This window comes from Salvia miltiorrhiza, chromosome 1, assembly GCF_028751815.1.
Source record: "Salvia miltiorrhiza cultivar Shanhuang (shh) chromosome 1, IMPLAD_Smil_shh, whole genome shotgun sequence".
NCBI classification, from domain to species: Eukaryota; Viridiplantae; Streptophyta; class Magnoliopsida; order Lamiales; family Lamiaceae; genus Salvia; species Salvia miltiorrhiza.
This window is the reverse complement of record NC_080387.1, coordinates 68,369,016-68,388,157: the sequence shown is the minus strand read 5'-3', so window position 1 is coordinate 68,388,157 and position 19,142 is coordinate 68,369,016. Positions and strand designations below refer to the sequence as shown.

General features: G+C 37.0%; 1 protein-coding gene and 1 long non-coding RNA gene across 2 annotated transcripts; one reads left to right on the top strand and one right to left on the bottom strand.

Moving 5' to 3' along the window:
* Nucleotides 1-1,289: 1,289 nt before the first annotated feature.
* On the bottom strand, nt 1,290-5,612 carry LOC131005375 (polyol transporter 5-like). The gene is made up of 3 exons (XM_057932316.1): nt 5,220-5,612; nt 4,593-4,955; nt 1,290-2,573 (listed from the first exon to the last, which is right to left on the bottom strand). Exons 1-3 carry the CDS (start codon nt 5,365-5,367, stop codon nt 1,516-1,518), a joined length of 1,569 nt encoding a protein of 522 aa, XP_057788299.1. The 5' UTR covers nt 5,368-5,612; the 3' UTR covers nt 1,290-1,515.
* An 8,207-nt stretch (nt 5,613-13,819) lies between these two features.
* On the top strand, nt 13,820-16,007 carry LOC131005467 (uncharacterized). Its single transcript, XR_009095266.1, has 2 exons — nt 13,820-15,220; nt 15,687-16,007. It is a non-coding gene; the product is annotated as an uncharacterized LOC131005467 (long non-coding RNA).
* The last annotated feature ends 3,135 nt before the right edge of the window (nt 16,008-19,142 follow it).

The following is a 19,142-nucleotide window of genomic DNA, read 5'->3' as shown; positions in this document are numbered from 1 at the left end:
AGTGGAAACAAATCAAGAATTATTTTTAGGAGAATTAAAATCTCTAAATTAGTGGAAACAAATCTATGATTATTTTAGGAGAATCTCTAAATTAGTGGAGACAAATCTAGGATTATTTTAAGAGAATCTCCAAATTAGTGGAAACAACATAATTTTCGAACAAAAAATTAAAAAAAAATTATTCTAAAAAAAAACATAATTTTCAAATATAAATAAACAAAATTTCAGAAAAAAAAATATTATTTTGGAAACAATAAAAAAATAATATCTTGAAGCAAAGCTATGATTATTTTTAGAAGAATCCCTAAATATGTGGAAACAAATAAATAAAACATAAATTTTGAAAAAAAAAGCATAATTTAATCTTCAAAAAAAAAATTAATTTCTAAAAAAATAATAGCAGGAAATAAATCTAGAATTATTTTAACAAGAAACACAAAATTATTGGTAACAAATCAATAATAATATTTTGAAACAAATAAATAAAAAAAATCAGGAATAAACAATCATACATACTTCGAAATATATGATTTATATAATTATAGGAAATAAAAAACCGAAAAATAAGGCAACAAAAAAACGATAAATAAGGAAACAGATAAAACTTTAATATTAAAACATAATTTTCGAAAAAAAAATTAATCTTCAAAAAAAATATTAATTTCAAAAAAACAATTTAATTCCAAAAAATAAATGATAATATTTTGAAAGAAATAAATAAAAAAATCAGCAATAAAAAATAATATAAAATTCGAATTATTATAAGATTTATAAGTATAATTTTCGAAAACAAAAAATAGAAAACTAAAGCAACCGGCTCCCCCTAAAATTATAAGCCCAATCTAATTGATTAATTAATGGAGGATAATTATGTAAAACACTATATTCATAAAAAATCGGCTCCCCCTAAAACAAAAAATTCGAGAGAGAGAGAGGAGAGAAGAGAGAGAGTGATTTTTGTTGAATTTAGAGATACTAAATCGAGAGAGACAGGAGAGTGAGAAGAGAGAGAGAGATTTTTGTTGATTTTTTAAAATATATTATAGTTATATTATTTGTGGTCCCCATTGAGGATATGCTTGTCTTTTTACTACAAAATGGCTACTTTTACTATAGTTTTATACTTGTGGCTCTATTGAATATATTATTTATTTTATAGGCTAAATATAAATTTCCCCCTATATAAAATATTTCAATACGATGTTTGAGTCTAATCTGAATATCTGATGCATCCTACAAATCCATGTTAGCGTGTAAATATGCATTTTGAGGAACAAATATGCTCCACGTAACAAAACACAAAAAGGCTAATTATTTAATTTCTTAATTCAGAATATTCTTAGAATCGACAAAATGTGTGTGCATATGTCGAGTTCCGTGCTACTATGTGTATACTTTTTCACTACATCACTTTCACACATTTAGAAAATTCAAAATTGCTACTCGAAATTAGAAGGCACAATGACACATGAGCCCTCAGCGGAGACCCGTATTTACATTACACCCACCCAACCTCTATTTCCGCGTTTGGAGGCGCTCCTGATTCTCCCGCTTATTGTCGTCGAATTTCGTGAGCGTGGCCCTCCATTTGAAGTAGGTCCCAAACAAGCCCTCCATCTCCTCCAGCGTCTTCCCCTGCGTCTCGGGGTACAAAGTGTAAAATACCAAAAATGCCACCGCCGCAACCCCCGCGTACAAGAAAAACGCCCCCCCAATCGTAATCGCGTCGTACAGGGATATAAACGTCATCGAAATCACGCCGCTGGTGACGCGATTCACTGCGACGCCTATGGCGCACCCCTGCGCCCGCAGCCTCAGCGGGAAGATCTCCGAGCTGTACACCCACGTGATGGGCCCCATCCCGATCGAGAAAAATGCCACGTATGATAAAACCGTCGATATGGAGAGCGCCACCGCCCACGTCAGCCTCTGCTCTGACCGCTCCATAACGGTCAGCCCGATCCCCAGCGCCACGGAGGATACAATCATCCCCGCCACGCTCGACAGGAGCAGCGGCCGCCGTCCGACCTTGTCCAACAGAAAGGTCGCAACCAAGATGAAGATCGTCTTCGTGAATCCGACGGCCATCGTCGCCAGCAGCCGATCTGTATCTGTTTTCAAACCCGCGCGTTCGAAGATGTCCGGGCCGTAGAGGACGACGGAGTCGATGCCGCTGGATTGCTGGAAGAAGTGGATGCCCACGGCGCAGATGAGGATGTGGCGGACGGCCGGGGTGGGCCGGAGGATGAGCTCGCGCCACACGCCGCTGCCGGTGCTTTTTTTGGAGACGGAGACGACGTCGTCGTGGCAGTGCTCGGGGATGCCGGCGGCCTCTTTGATCTCGGCGAGGCGGTTCCTGGACTCCTCGGCGGAGTCGGAGGTTCGGTCGAGGACGCGCTTGGCGTCGCCGAGGCGGCCCTGCATGACGAGCCAACGAGGGGATTCCGGCATGGCGAGGACGCCGATGGCGATGAAGACGGCGGGGAGGGCGCCGATGCCGAGCATCAATCGCCACCCTATGTTGTCGGGGAGCTTTGAGAAGCCGTAGTTTGAAACGTAGCCGAGTAATATGCCTATGGCGGGAAAATTAAATTGGAAAACCAGTTATTAATCAAAACAAGTAATGTAACATGGAAAAATTAAGATATGAATACATATAGTCCCATCAAATTAATAGTTTTCATTTTTCGCACAAAATAGAAAATAAGTTTATTATTTTTTATAAAATACTTACTAGTATAATTTCCATGGAATCATTTTATTTTGCCATTATCCACTACTCTACATATTAATTTAGTAAAAAAATTAAGACAATTCAAATTAAGAAATGAATTGTGTCTTGAAACATCTCAAAAAAAATATGGAACGAAGGAAGTAATTGATAATTTAAAAAAAAAATCATAATGTTGTGTTTTATATTACAAAAACTTGGGTACAATCGGATGTACCGTACAATCGGGTTGCACCTACACTCAGACCCTGACCTGATCCCGTATCCTAACCCAAATCATAATAATAACACTATTTTGGATGAGTACAAGTCGATTGTATCCAAGACCACCTCATTTTATATTATGCCATAAATCAATGCGATTTTCTCTCTTTCAGTGCATTCAATTAATATAGAACACACATATTTGATAGTGATACTATGATTTAAACACTCGATGACTTATACCTGGTTAGGAAATCTCGGACCATGTGATAAGGCTAGATCAAAATTCACAAAGTTCGATTGAGATGCCTAAAATATTCGGACCTACCAAAATTCATTAATTGGACAACTTGAGGTTCGAATCTACAAAATTTCATTAATTGTACAACTTGAGGTAGGGTCAATAAATGAATTTTGTCATCTCAATATATATACTCCATATATACTCCCCTATATAAATATACATATATATTTACTGGCATTGACTATGGAGGTGTCCATGAATACTGCACGCGTCTTTGTAAGATGTGGGCAGACGATTTAGTGGACCCATGAATGCAGATTTTCTTAGACTAAAGATATATGGACACTCTCCCAAATTAGAGAAATCATATAAAAAATTGAGTCAAAAATGGAATCTTTACTTATATTTAATGCATTTGATAAATATGCAATCTTGTCATATAGTACACTCGTCCCTCAGGCTGAATAAATTAGGCATTTTTTTTAAGAACGAATAAATTAAGCATTTGTTAAGAATTTCTAAATCTTTCTGACAGCTCTACAAAAATAATCAGACAACCCGTTTTCTGTTGATTCATTGTATATTCTTCCGTAAAATAATAGGAATCGGAATTAAGTAGTCTTTACTCGCAACAAATCCTCGAAACTTGTCATAGATGATAGACCTATATATACGTGTGATTATTCTTAAAATATATTATATATATTTTTGCGATTTTTTTATGTTTCACCAGTAAGAGCCCAGCAGAAATCTCAAAATTATGCTCCTATATTCCTCCCTAAAGCTTTCCTATTTAATTTTAGGATCTCGATTTTATAAATGCATACACCAGATCTCCTATTTTCTAAATAAAAATAATAATTATGTGTGGGCCCTACTAATTATAAGCTTAAAATAAATTTAGGGTGAGTGTAAATTTAAGATTGAATTTAGGTAGGTGTAAAAAAATTTATGGGCCCCATCCAATTTAGGGGATCTGTTGGATGTATTTTTTATCTCATTTTCAATTATTTTAGCCTAAATTTAGAGTTAGTGGTGTATTTAGGTGATCTGCTGGGAGTGCTCTAACATATATGAATATGGAAATATATTCGTTTAGCCAATCGACTTAGTGATAATTTTAGCAGCAAATTTGAATAAATATATTATTCAACTCTCATAACTTAATTTAGTACTAATAGTTTTAATTCGTTATTTATTTTTGATATTGGAAAGTGGTATTTCCAATTGTATAAATATAATAATGACATGGAAAATGAAGATTTTAAGTAGCTAGATACGTATAACCCAGACCTTATCTACTTTGTCACATATGTTGAAAATTCCCTAGTGTTTCCAATTGCATGATTACTCAAAGTCTCAACCTCAAATTCCAAATTTCAGAGAAATAAAAGGAAAAAGTAAAATAATTACCAAAATTGATGAAGACCTCCGGGAAAGAAGAGAGGAAGCCGCGGGCGGAAGCCGGCGCGACCTCCGCCGTGTAGACGGGTGCTATCATGAGCGCGTAGCCGACGCCTATGCCGGCGACGAAGCGGCCGGCCATGAGGAAGGCGTAGTTGGTGGCGAAGCCCATCAGAAACGCGCCCACGAAGAAGATAGCTCCGGCAAAGACTATGGTGTAGCGGCGGCCCAGCCAGTCGGAGGTCCGGCCGGCGGCGGCGGAGCCGAGGAGCGAGTAGACATTAAGGATTCCCATAATCACCTCTTTTTGTCCATCCGTCATCTTTATCTCTCTCCTAATGTAGATTATGGCTCCACTCATTACTCCTATATCTGCATGTCACAAAACATTTTAATCTCTATTAATCATGTCACATAATAATATATGCATTCCATTCTTATTATCGATTAACAAATAATTAAAAAAATTGTGACGATGAATTCAAACTTCAGAATTTTGGCCTCAGACATTGACCATACATTTCATTTGTGGAACGTGTAACAAGTATATATACATAGAAGTGTGAATTTATAGTAAATATTGTAACTAATTAATTAATGAAGAGTTTTATAAAAGAAATTAATGATGGTACGTACCATATCCGAGTAAGATGGAGGTCATGGAAGCCAAGAAAGCACAAGCCAAAGCATACTTGTTTCTTTTTGGTTTTGTGGGTGTAGGCAGTTGAGATTCGGTGGCGAGAGCGCCGCCACCGTTAATATTCTCTGGCGTCTTATCAGCCATGGGGGGCGGCGGAGAGCGGCGGGGGACGGCGGTGTTGGCCGGGTTTCAAATGAGGATTGTGGTAGTTAAGGATAAGAGGCGTTGGTGTTGAGTGGTGGGGTGGGATATTTATAGGAAGAGAGAGTGGTGAAGAGAGAGATAGTAGAAAATTTAACTAACAATTAATTCAGTAATATCAAAGTTTGAGTCTGACTAATTGAGCTTAGTTTTGCTGGGTAAGCATAAGGTCAAAGATCATTGTTGCCAAGTTCACGTCATTTATTAATCCCTTAAATAAGGTTTTTAGATAAGAAGACTTTTCTTTGCACTTAAGTTAGAAAATATATTGGTATTGATTACATTTTAATTTTTATTATATTAAGTATTATCCTATATTGTTCGGTAAATATAATATCGTAGTAAAGTATCGAACATGATTTACAAATGATGTATAAAATACACGATTGAGTATATAATAATTTGTTACTAACTCACCCCATTTAGAGTGCGAAAATATCGCTATAGGAATTGTACTGTTTGAGGTGTAAAATAGGAGAGAAGGGGATGTCGTAAATTGATAATTTGAGTATGATAATTTCTGAGTCAATTGAAAATATCAGATTTCGAAAAACCATCAATATATCTATACATATAACAGTTTTATATGTATCCTAAAAAAAACAAATTGTTATGTATACTTAGTATTATAATTTGATTCATTTTGTTGTTTATCAACACACCACATACAATAGATTAATACAGAAATTAGTTTATATCCCATCATGCATTAAATTTGTTAATTAGTACTCTCTTCGTCCACAAAAGAATTTCTTAGGTGAGAATGACATAAGTTTTAAGAAAAAATGTTGTTAAGTGTATTGAAAGTGGAGAAAAGGTTGTTGAGTGTATTGAGAATGATGAAAATTTGTTTCAATTAGTATTGAGTGTGGTGGGTTTAGTCTAAAAATAAGTATGAAGTTCTTTTGTTGACGTCCCAAAAAAAAATAAAAATTATTTGGTGAACGAATGGAATATAATACTATAAAATTGGATTGGTATTATATTGTGTCACTGTGTGGGCTGACTCTAATCGTATTTACTTTAGTTAGAACTTAATGAGCAACTTTTTGAATTAAATTGTCCGAATGTGACTATTGTTAAAGTGATTATCATTTTGAACTTTTATTTTGACCTTGACCGTTTTCAAGGATTATTTATATTTTTAGAAGATATTTGAACTTAACTTGGAAGCGTAACAAGAGTAGTAGATTAATTAAGAGGTGATCTTGGTTACACTCGAATGTATTGTACAATATTAGGTTATACCTTTATTTAAATTTTGATTCGTATCCTAATTTAAACCTATATTATGACCCAACCTATATAAATAATAATACTATTATGAGTACGGGTCAACCTGATTATACGGTACACCTAAGTGTACCTAAGATTTTGTGATTAATTAATTAATTAATAACAATGTGTGGTGTTTGAAGAGGCAAAATATTTGAATTTTACCCCTCGCACATTGACCTTTAATCGCACGGTTGGGAATTTTGGTTTTAAAACGTCGGTATTGGCTGTATTGGGTGGAGTTGACTCAAATTTCAACTAATGTTCGTGCAATCAATTAGAGAGTATGCCTAAATATACATTACTATATAATTTAATCAAGTTTATTTGATGTCTCAAAATCATAAGGACTAAGGAGAATTAAAAAAAATGATGTGCGACGTGACAAATTTTAAACACGCTTAATAAAAAACAAAACAAAACACGCTTAAGTTAGACACACTGATACTTGGAAGATATTAATTACACAAATTCAAGTGAATAAAGATTTTATGGCTGTTAAAATTTGTATTATGTAGCAGCATTTAAACAATCCAACTCTTAATTATCCCACCAATTTAATGTGGGCTGGGGTTGATTTTTTATTTTTATTTTGACTTGGGAGAGTTGGGAAAGAGGAGCAGTGGGGTTTGAACTCGGGACCTCACTGTTCACACACAGGAGGTCGCACCGTTTGGAGTCCCGTTGGAGACAACCGGGGTTGATTTTATGAACTAATTAATTTGTGCGATAGCATTAATTGTATAACGAACCATAAGATTTAGGGCTGAATATATGCATTTCGCGAACTTTGAACTTTTATTTAATTATCATATAGTAAAAATTAAATTTTATCAATTTCGTATATGTACGTATTTAGAATTTTATTTTTCAATTCGATACACCGGTGACATCTCTTTTGGGGAATTTTGTGACGTGACAATGTGACATTGCTTTGCTGGCAGCTTCTGCCATGTCATGGCACATATTCAAAATAATCAATAAAAATAAAATTAAAAAGTAAACTAACTAAAAGTCTATGGACGTGTTTGGTTTTGGGCAAGGGATTAGTCAGTATAGTTAGTAAACTAGATTATTAGCGTGGATAGATATGTGTTACTAATATTGATTGGTTGTTTGCTATTATGGTTAATTAATCATGATTTCCGTTTGGTATCCATATTTCTAGGTTAGATAAGTTTAAAAATGGACACAATTGCAGGGTCGTATTAATTATACTGCGTAATCCGAGGGGGGAGGTGGTATTAATTATCCTGCGTAATCCGGATTTTTAGCTCAGGGCCTTCACATATCACAAGGCCGTCCGCATACGTATTATAGAATATCAAACTCTTTACTACTTTGTATTAACTTAATTAATATGCTGTAAAACTCAAAACCAAACACGCCCTAAAACTGCAACATACGCTGCTATGCAGATTTCTGCTCAAATTTTACGTAGGTTTTTTTAAAAAATACTAAAGCGCTATAAAATTCAATTTAAAAAATAGTATAAATTTATTTCTTAATTAAAATAACTTATAAATTCTAATTATTATACACCCAGTCCTGAAATAAAATAAATAATGAGCTAAAGGAAGTAAAAATGATCTCTAATATTGAAAAGACCAATATATATTACTCCCTCCGTCCCATGAAGCATGACACAGTTCTTTTTGACACGAAAATTAAGAAATTGATATTTTGTGTGTTAAGTGTGGTAGGTGAAAAAGTGAAAATATGAATAAAGGGTAAATTTCTTATCATTTTTAAAAACGTGTCATGCTTCGTGGGACAGACAAAAAAAGAAACTGTGTTATGCTTCGTGGGACGCATGGAGTAATAAAATTCATCAAATTCTTTGTACTTGACCCCAAGATTTATGATAAAGTAGTAATTTTTTTTTAGTTTTATCAGTTTAGAACTTGATAAGATAGATTAGCTATCTATCAGTCCGGGATCTTAGAAATGAATACTATTATCAACTTAACACCGCTATGATTAAAATTTAAAATTATGAATCTTATAGTACTCAAATTATCATGTATTGTTATATTTTTTTATCTTAAAATTATTTTAGTGCATGTTCATTAAAAATATTCTATATGGAGTATAATATAAATAGTTAAAATTTATGAAATACATGTTTTGTACTTTTAGATTGCTAATTTCATTTATTGATGTCCTAAATTAATAGTTTTCGTTTTCAGAACTTGGATTCATAGCAACTACTAACCTATTCTTGGAACTTAAATCAATAGAATTAGATTTAGGGTTAATTAATAGCAGGAAAATACATGAACTATCATCGAATTTGCATATTACACATGACCTTCAAAAATAGCTCCATAATACATCACATTTTAAGTTAGTTGCAATTTGCACACGGCGAAAGTTTCGATTACTCTTAAGTTTGACCGGCGATGACGTGGACAATATTTAACATTACATGGCGTTATTCGTGGCTTTTTTTACATGCTGGCAAGCTACGTGGGCAAAACGACGTCGTTTTGCCCAGAAAATCAAAAATCAAAATGACGCTAATTACTACGTCAGAAAAGCCTTCTTCCCCGGCGACTTTGGTCGCCTCTCATTCCCCTTTCCCCCAATTTTCACACATAGATACGGTCAATCTTAATCCTTCGACCAACACTCTACGGGCGCTCAGCCTCCACCTCCAGCGCAACCACCTCATACCAATTTCTCAGCAATGCCTCTACTTGTCGTCGCGCCTCCTCTCTAATCACGAAAATGACGCCGTGTTCCACTCCGATTTGGGGGTTTCCCCAAATTCAACCCTAACCCTACACATCCCTTTCCTCGGCGGTATGCAGACGCCCGTGGTTCCAGATCTGGAAGAGGAAGGCAGCGGTTGAACGGCGCTGCTCTCGTTGCGCCCTAATTTTGGGCTAAACGAGCTCGATTTCGTGTTCTCCACCAACGTAGTAACCTCGATTGAATCTGCTGCTCATGTACATAGTAGCCCCAACCTCTTCGCTGAGCCAGAGCCTGCCGTGGATCTTCACGGGGTGTCCAGCGAGCCACATGTTCGAGGCGGGCTAGTTCACGGTGATGGAGAGGTTGGGTACGTTCGTGTACAAGGGCGTGGTGCTCGGTGGGACCGGGTTCGTGGCGGGGCTGGTGGGGATGGCCATCTCGAACGGGTTGATCGAGCTGAGGAAGAAGGTGGAGCCGAAATTCGTGAGGCCGAACAAGGCGTCACCGACGCTGTTGAATGCGTCGAAATGCGTCGACATGGGCGGTTCGTGGCGGTGCAGAGGAGGCGCCTTCGGCGCTTGCGTCTGCCCAAGAAAGAAAGGGGTCAGGGGGAGAGGGATGGGCCAGATTTGATCTTTTCTTTCAATTTTTTTTAATTGAAAAAAGCTTGACAAAATGACGTTGTTTTATTTGATCGCCGGTACGTCCACTTCTGCAAATTTTGGGAGACACGTCATCCAGAATTTAAGTGATGGTCAATGCATGTGCAAATTGCAATTAAATCAAAAGATGATGTATTGTGGAGCTATTTTTTAAGGTCATGTGTAAAATGCAAATCCGATGATAGTTCGTGTATTTTCCGACTATTAATCCTTAGATTTATGACGCAGCTTTGTTGCATATAATACCTCATATTTAGGATAAAGAAAAAGGAAATAATAATAAAAATGGCTTTGTCCACGTTAAAATTCCAGACCTATTTTAGTAGCTAATTATTGTCACCCCACCACTAGTAGTACTCAATGAAAATATTAATGAATAATTAGATCTTTCTTTATCTTTTATTTTTTAAACATAGAAAAACAGATTCTGATATTTATAATGTGCGATATATGTCTATCCAAACATATACCGATGCAATAATTAATTTTAGGTATGTATTTCCCATTGCAGCCGATCATGACCAATTTAATTTAATTACTAGCTCAATAAACCCATTATGGGAATATTTTTTCTGCTTTTCGCTACATTAATTGTGTTGCCATAAAAAAAGAGTGGAAAAAACGTATACATATATTTTATGCGAGTTTATGCGTTGAACATGTCTGCCAAACAAATTGACGATTAACGAAAAAAATAATGATGTATTTTGATCTATACGTGTTTGCACTTAATTAGAGTCTTAGATGGATTTATAATTAATACTACATTTTGGTAATTTTAGACCTAGTAGTTATATTTGAAAATTTATATAAACCGTTGAAAAAAAAAGGCACTAGTTAAAAGATACCCCATCCGTCCTACGAATCTTGACACGTATTCCTTTTTGGATCGTCCCACGAATCTTGACACATTTCCAAATAAGGTAATAAGTATTACTCCCTCCGTCCGCCAAAAGTATTCCACTTTGGCTGGGCACGGAGTTTAATAAAATGTGTGATGATGTTGATGTAGTGGAGAAAGGGTCCCACCACTTTATGAGATGTGTGGTTGAGATTAAATTTAGGGTGAGTTTTTTGTAAATAAAAAGTGTTTGTAAGAATAAAATATAAAGGTGGATGGTGGGACCATGGCTTAAAAAGGAAAGTGGAATACTTTTTGCGGACGCCAAATATAGTAATTGTGGAATACTTTTGGCGGACGGAGGGAGTACTTTCTCTCTCTTACTTTATCACTTTTATATTTTATTAACTATATAGTTAAAACACTAATCTACAACTCCTTAATTCCCTTGCTGAAACCAAACGTGTCAAGATTCGTGGGACGGAGGGAGTACTTCCCTCACAATTAAATAGATTGAATCAATATTATTTATTACTATGAACTTTTGGTCTTAATTGCAATTAAATTACTCCCTCTGTCACAATAAAAACATCCCAGAAAAATGGGCCATACAAATTATAAAAATATAAATAAAGTGAGATAAATATAAAATAAATAAGAAAAGAGAGATAAAGAGATAAAGTAATTAAACAGATAGAGATAAAGTAAATGGAGAGAGATAGAGAGCATAGATAAAATAAATTATTTACTCTTTGTGTTGAGATATTATAAATAAAATGTTAAAAAAAATTAAAACGTTATTAAGATAGGAGGAGTAAATTACAATCTTTGACTGACGTGGAATGATTTGGTCACGTTTTTGGCCTTGTTTTTATTTTAAAATCCTATATTTTATTTTAATAAATGTAATATTGAATTTTTAATTTTAATAAAATATTTAATTTTAAAATAAAAAGACTAAATATAGAATTAAATGAAAATAAAGATTATAGTGCCATGTATAGAGCCAATGCGCTGGAGAGGAAAGACGCTAAGGTGTGGACCATCAATTAGCGCCTTTCATTGTGAATGCTCCAACACATATAAATAAGGCTAAGCTCGCGTGACACTTAGTACAATTGATTGAATGATTTCAATAAAACTGAAAATGATTTGTATTGCAATTTTCTGAATGCTGATCATTATCGAGTTTAATTGCCAAAATTGGAATATGTTTCATTAAGTCGAAGGGTCAAAAGTCATGATTTTAATTATTTAAACTTACTCTATATAGTAGATAATTTCACCTGTTAAATAATATGACACAATACTCTCTCATTAAATATAAATAAAATCCAAATAAACTTTCGTTACCAACTAAAATGAATACTATGCATCAAGAACGTGGATTGATCTGAAATTTGAGATGATAGAATCAATTCTTTGAATATCATAATATCAATATCAAAAGTGTGATCTATCTTTTAACAAACAAGCAAACACTTATCTAAAAAATTAAATTAAAATATAAAATTATTGCTTGATTTATTTGAATTATAATTTGACAATGAAAGTACAGTTATACTGGCAAGTGGCAACTAGCAATTCTTTAATTTGGACTTATTTTCTCATTTACAAAAAAATGGTCATTTTTATGCTGCTTGTCGAAGATGGTATTGTTTTCAGTCACATAAATCTTTTTACAGTCATTTCTGTTGACTTGTATGAGCTCTTTCAGATGCTGATGATATTAAATTTTAAATTAATGCCATATAAAGTACTACTATACTAGGAAACGTTTAAACTAAAACATTGAAAAAGTAATTACTTCATGAAATCACGAATACTAATAATATACGGAGCAAGAAATATCTTATAGGGGACCAACTAATAACAACATACAAAAAAAAGCATCTTAAAAAATAATTAGAAGGCCAACGAGGCCTTGCCGAAGTAGAGGCATTTAAAAATTCTCATTTGTGAGAGGTCTTGGGTTTAATCCCGCCTACATGCGGTATTGTTTTTCCTCTTGAGTGTGGTGTAATTTTTCCACTGTGTATAATTGATTATATTCAGATACCTCTTCTAATTCTAATTCAAAAATAAATAAATTAGAAGTGATTAATATTTTTAATAGAATTGTAATATTATCATAATTACATCATAACATTGAAAAAAAGGACCAACAGAAGACTAATAATTACTCCAGTTAGCGTCGACTTGCTATTCATTTTCAAGACCGGCTCGTAAAGCGTATATATATAAATTGGCTTACGAGCCTGTAAATAATACCGCGAAAGTAGACGGCGTGGACAAGTTCGAATTTTTAAATGTCAGCTTGTAAATATGTGATTTAAGTTGGATCGATTTGCCAACGTGGGATTTGGTACTTTATAAGCTTGGAGCGATTAATCAATTTTGAAGTTTATTTTCTTCGAAATACATCTTGTAGAGCTTTGGAGCGCTTCACCAGCTTGGGGGTTTCTTTTCCCCTTGTTCTATCGAAATTTGGAGCTTTGATAATTTGAAATAGGTGAATATCTTCCAGCTTGGATTTTTTTTTTAGACGGCCCTAGCTTGAAATTTTGAAATGGAGCAAATTTCCAATGCTCCAGCTTGGCTCATTGTCGACATAACTATTTGCTCCAGCCTGTCTGAAACATTTTGAGTCCAATTGGGTAAAATTCTTCATATTGATTATTCTCCCGGCTGGCTCGAAAATTGAAGAAATGAAATAAAGAAAATATATGTGACATATCAGCCTACTCCAGCCTGTATGCAGTATATCGAATTCAATATTCAATTTGGCTAATCTCCAGCTTGGTTCGAAAATTGAAGAAGGGTATCCTGTCTCTCCTTCTCGTCTCACTCTCTCCCTCTTGCGTCTTTCTCATTTTGCAAATTAATTCCCAGCTTGGTATTTGGAGATAGGCGAGTTTGATGATTTTTACAGCCTGGCTCGTCTGTCAAAACAAATAACTCCTCCAGCAGCCTGATTCGGAAATAGAAGGGGATATCTCCCTTGGTTTGTCCGTCTGGTTCAAAAGGAAAAAGAAAGGGGGGCATTCGTCTGGCTCGGCTGGAAAATAGGGATGCCAGCCTGTAAGATATTGTCAAGTCAAGTTGGAGTTAGTAGTGTGGGCTGAACCGAATATCAGCTGAACCAAATACCAGTTGGCGACGATTCGATTTGTAAATCTTTCGACTTGTAAGTCTTGTAGTAATTCCAAGTGCTTCCTCTACTTATAGAAATATATAATTTAATTAATTGATTTATATTGCAAAAAGAAGTCTTCCAGCCTGGTTCTATGGGCTCCAGCTTGGTTTTTTTTTTTTTGAGAGTCTTCTGATTCTCTCTCCCGTCTCATCTCGTTCTCTCTTTCTCGCCCCTTTCTTTCCGTCGAGCAGAATACGGCGGCCATCACCGTTGTGCCGTCTCATGAATGGACGGCGTGGTTCAGGTTCTCGCTTTGCCAGAAGGGGGAAGGTTGGCGGCGCTTGGCGCACCTAGGGTTTTTCAAGCGCGGCCTGCGGGTTGTTGGGCGAGCGGTGGTCGGAGGCGACGCCCTTCGCCGGATAGTCGAAGGAGGAGAAATTTGTTGGCCGGATTTGTGCTTGTTCGAGAGATTTGTGCGAGGGCGAAGAGAAGAGTGAGAGAGGGCAGCGGTGGCTGCGATTTGGGGATCCGGGGTTCAGGGTGGTGCTGCTGCTCAATCGACGGCGGCGGTAACTGCGACGAAAAGGGGGTCGAGAGAGAGGAGTGAGACCGAGCGGCGATTTTGCCAGAGGTCGAAACTTGGAGGGGATGGCTCCCATTTTCTCTTTGCGTATTATCAATCGATGTGGCTCGAGCGGACGTGCGATGTCACCGGAGTTCAGAGGGCAATTAATCGAAAGTAGAAATGGGGGATTTCGGGTTCGAAACTTATTGACTGCTGAATTGGAGATTTTCAGGTGTAGGTGGCAGCGCCTCTGCTCAATTGATGGCGGCGGTAGCTGAGATTGAAAGGGAGACGAGAGGGAGGAGCGAGACAGTTGGGCGATGTCACCGGGGGTCGAAAACTTGGAGGGCAATTAGAGAAAATAGGAATGGGGGCAGCGTTGGCGGCGTCGCTCGCTGCTTGATTCGAGAAGACGGGGCGGTGCGCGCCTGTGAGGAAAAAGAGAGAGGAGGAGCCGAGGGATGAAGGCGGCGGCCGGCTGTTGCCGGAAGACAGAGAGAGGTGGCGGCAGCACTTTTCGCCGTTGTCGTCTTGATGGTGGCGAGTAGCACCTGTAAGTCTTAGGGCTCGGGTGCGAGGCCCCCGACTCGGTTCCTTGACCATTTTTTCCAGAATTTGAGGTGAGTTTCATCGGATCTATATTTCTCAACAAGTTTGATGCGGAAATGTGTAGTCGTGGGTGAAGGGTGAGTATCTGCATAAGGTCGTGGGTTTATACCCCACACATTGCGATTATGTGTTGTTTTGACAAAGTTTGTTTTGCTTGGTTTCAAACCACAAATAAATTGCTTCCTTTCATCACTAATTTGCTTCGCTTGGTTTTAATTGTTGGTTCCGTGCCTTATGACTATGAGGCCTCTATGTGGAATAAAAAATGGCCGATTTGACAACTGTGTAGCAGCTGAAATTATTTTGTTTTTAAATGAGTAGTGTTGCAGCTATTTTCCTCTTTTGTGTGTGATGAAGAACAAATCTTCATGTTGAAGAATAAAGTGGCTTGGTAGCAATCTAATTTTAGACCCTGTTGTTGACGAAGATTTAGTAGAATACAATGGTTTCAAATCTTTTCTTTTTCATTTTGTTTAGTAGGCTGTGAGAGAGGGAGCTTTGCAGCAGGAAAGAGGCTGGAAGGGAGGAAGCAAGAAGGATATCTTTTCACTGATCAGTGGCTTTTGTTTTGTATACTAAGGTGGAGGAGATAGTTCACTGTTTAGCATTTTATATACTGTTTTTCTTGTCGAAGCTACATGTATGGTTTGATAGCTTTGATCTGTCGAATTGTGCATACATGTCTTGATTTTGATTTTTGGTTTGGATTGCGCGGATCTGTGAGAGTTATTTTGTATCTAGTAGTAGATAGTGTATTGATTTACTTTATTGGACAGTGCTGAGTTTCTATTTTGAAAAGGGAGCCTTTGTTTCTTTTCTCTTTCTATGTTCACTCCATATTTTTGTGATTTTACACGCTGTTTGGTTTTCCTTTTTCTTCTGGCTGCTAGTAATATGGAGTTAAACTTTTGAATTCCTCCATTTGTTGAGTAGTGTTCGTGTTGATTCCGCAAGACATGAAATGGCAATGTTTCCCTTGTACTGTAATGGAAGTCTTATATCTCTTAGAATAGGAAACTTTGGCAATAATTTGTTCCGTGGGGCTTGCTTTAAATCCGTCTTCCATGTGATAAAGGTTGACAGGTAATTGATTCCATGCTTAATGAAATTTATTCACTAAACATGTTTTCGTTATCCACATGGGATTTTGCACGTTGACTAAGCATGGAGGCACAATTCTCTATTGTTTTATTTTAATATCCAATAACCTATTTTAAAAATACAAGTCCGTAACTTTTGATGAATACAAGTTCGTGACTTCGGATGGAAATACAAGTCGGTGATTCCTAGTCGTATTTGGAGTGTTTAATAACCTTTTTTTTTTTAGATGTTTCTGGACATGTCTGCCTCTTTTGTGTCGAGTGGGTCAAGTAGTGAAAATTATAGATCGTCGGATGATGATATAAGCTGTGTAAATAACGTGAATGTCGTGGCAAGGAATAGGTCCCGGGCCAGGCGTGGTGTGGTTGTATTTTGCTATCACAAGTTGGATGAACTCTGTGCCGCTAATGCTATTCCTTCTTGTGCCAACCTGGCTGCTCCATACGATTTGGAAAGGCCCGATTGGTTGTATCCAGGATGGATGGTCATGTATGAGTGTTTTCTCCAGATGGGTGCCCGATTTCCTCTTCCTTGACTAGTGTTTGAGGCTTGCACTTACTACCGCATCGCTCCGGGTCAATTAGTTCCAAACGTGTGGCGCATTCTCATGGCCGTTCAGGTTTTTAGCGAGCTGAGGGGTGTTCACTTCAATTTTTCTGAAGTTTTGCAGGCTTACAGCTTGGAGAAGCATAGAACTGATGATGTTCGATATCAGCTTAAGGCAAATCGTCCACTTGCTATCTCTTCCGGATAGCGCCAAGAGTTGGCATTCTAGATATTTTTTCATTTCAAATAACGCAATAGGGGAACCACATGATTCGATTGTGCCCCAGGCGTGGGAAGCTTGTAGTGAGTGTTACATGTTGGATGACTTGGAATTTTTGTTGTAGTACCATGCTATCATTTTTATGTATTCATAACTTACTCTTTTCATATTTTCTTGTTTTGCAGCTTGTCTAAGGAGAGGCCCTGGAAGGGAGGAAGCAAGAATAAGATCGTTTGGCATTTTATTGACTGTTTTTTCTTGTTTGTTTTTAGAGGTTTTGAGCTTCTCTACGGGAGGGATTGGCTCAGGGACGGAGGACCGTGACAGAACGAGATCTTGAGAGAAGGTAATAGGCTTTTTTTTTCACATATATACGTATATATAACTTGACTTGCCAACCTGGAATGTATCATACAGGTAGATGGTGTGAACTGATTTAGAATTAAGTGACAATCCGTATATGTGAGCTGGACGGGATCCGTTTGTCAACATAGATTTTGAAGTTTTACAAACTTGAAAATTTTCAAGGAAATAGTATGGCTCATAGCCGTTTTGCCAACATGGGTCATGGTGTTTTATCAGCTTGGTATTTTTCAAAGAAATAATACAGCTTGTAGTTGTTTGCCAACATGTATCGTGGTATTTTACCAGCTTGGAGTTGTTCCAAAGAAAGATAACAGGTTGTAGGAATTTTATTTCCACAAGTTGAGATTTTCTCCCACTCCCTTTTCGATTCCTTCTTTTTTTGGCATTGTGCTTAGCATATATATGCATATATGTATATGAATTGGCTTGCCAGCCTGGAGATTATCGCGAAGGTAGATGGCGTAGACCAATTTAGAATTAAACATCAGCCTGTAAATATGTGAGCCACACTGGACCCGTTTGTCAACATGGAAAAGTGTCAGCTTATAAATAAGTAAGTCAGGCTGGACGTGTCTGTCAGCTTGGGATCAAAGTATCAGCTTATACATAAGTGAATCAGGCTGGATCTGTTTGCCAATATGAAATTTGATGATTTTTCAGCTTGGAACTATTCAAAGAAAGAGTATAGCATGTAGCCATTTGCCAATATGAATAGTGGTGTTTTACCAGCTTGGAATTATTCAAATAAGAAATACAACTTGTATCTGTCTTCGCAAGTTGGGATCTCACAAGTTGGTGCCATCGATATATAGTAATATTTGTAGATGTGTGAACCAAGAATTAAATACTAGCCTGTAGTTAAGTTAGTCGAGCTGAGTCTATTTAATTGTACGAAATTTACGCCGTATACCAACGTGGAATTGTCGAAATAGGGACACCAACTTGTTGCACTTTTGTGTTTGTTGTAGAGTATGCAGAAAGCTGTCTTCCTTAAGGAAAGAACTCTTGCGATGGTGGCTTAATGAGTTGAGGGCTGAACGAGCAAGTTGGCAAGACAAGATGGTAGCCGTCAAGAAGGCGCGTGATAAGGCCAATAAGATTGTCAAGAAATTGGAGTCTGCCAAGTTGCAAGACGCTCGTCGGTTGGAGCGAGCTGCAGCGGACTGCAAGGATCTCAAAGATAAGGTTGTTGTATTGAAGCAACAAATCATTTATGCAAGCTGTGAGACGGAGATTCGAGTTCGGGGTGAGATGGCCTTGGCGTATCTCGAGAATCAGCCCCCTAGGACTTAGGATGTCCATCAATATATAGATGAATTTAATGAGTTGAAGGCTGACAAGGAGGAGCAGAAGTAGCTTGCTAGCAATTTTGCCGGGATGACCACCGGAGATGACCAACCTCAGACGGGGGAGTGAATCTTAAGCGAAAAAGAGACTTTGTTTATTTTGCTTGCATTGCACTGTTTGAGACTTGACTATTTAGCCGACCTCCTGTATCGCCATGTGTGTGTTTCATCTCCAGCTTGGACTTTAAACCATTGGGTCGGTTTGAGCTATCTGTCTTATTAGGACGTTTCATTTGTGAACTTTTGGAAAGTCGAATTTGCTAGATATCTGTGAGGTTTGCCTTATTCTATAATTCAATGTGGTTTGCTGATATCATTGTATCACCATTTGGCATGTGAATTTGTTTGGAGCAT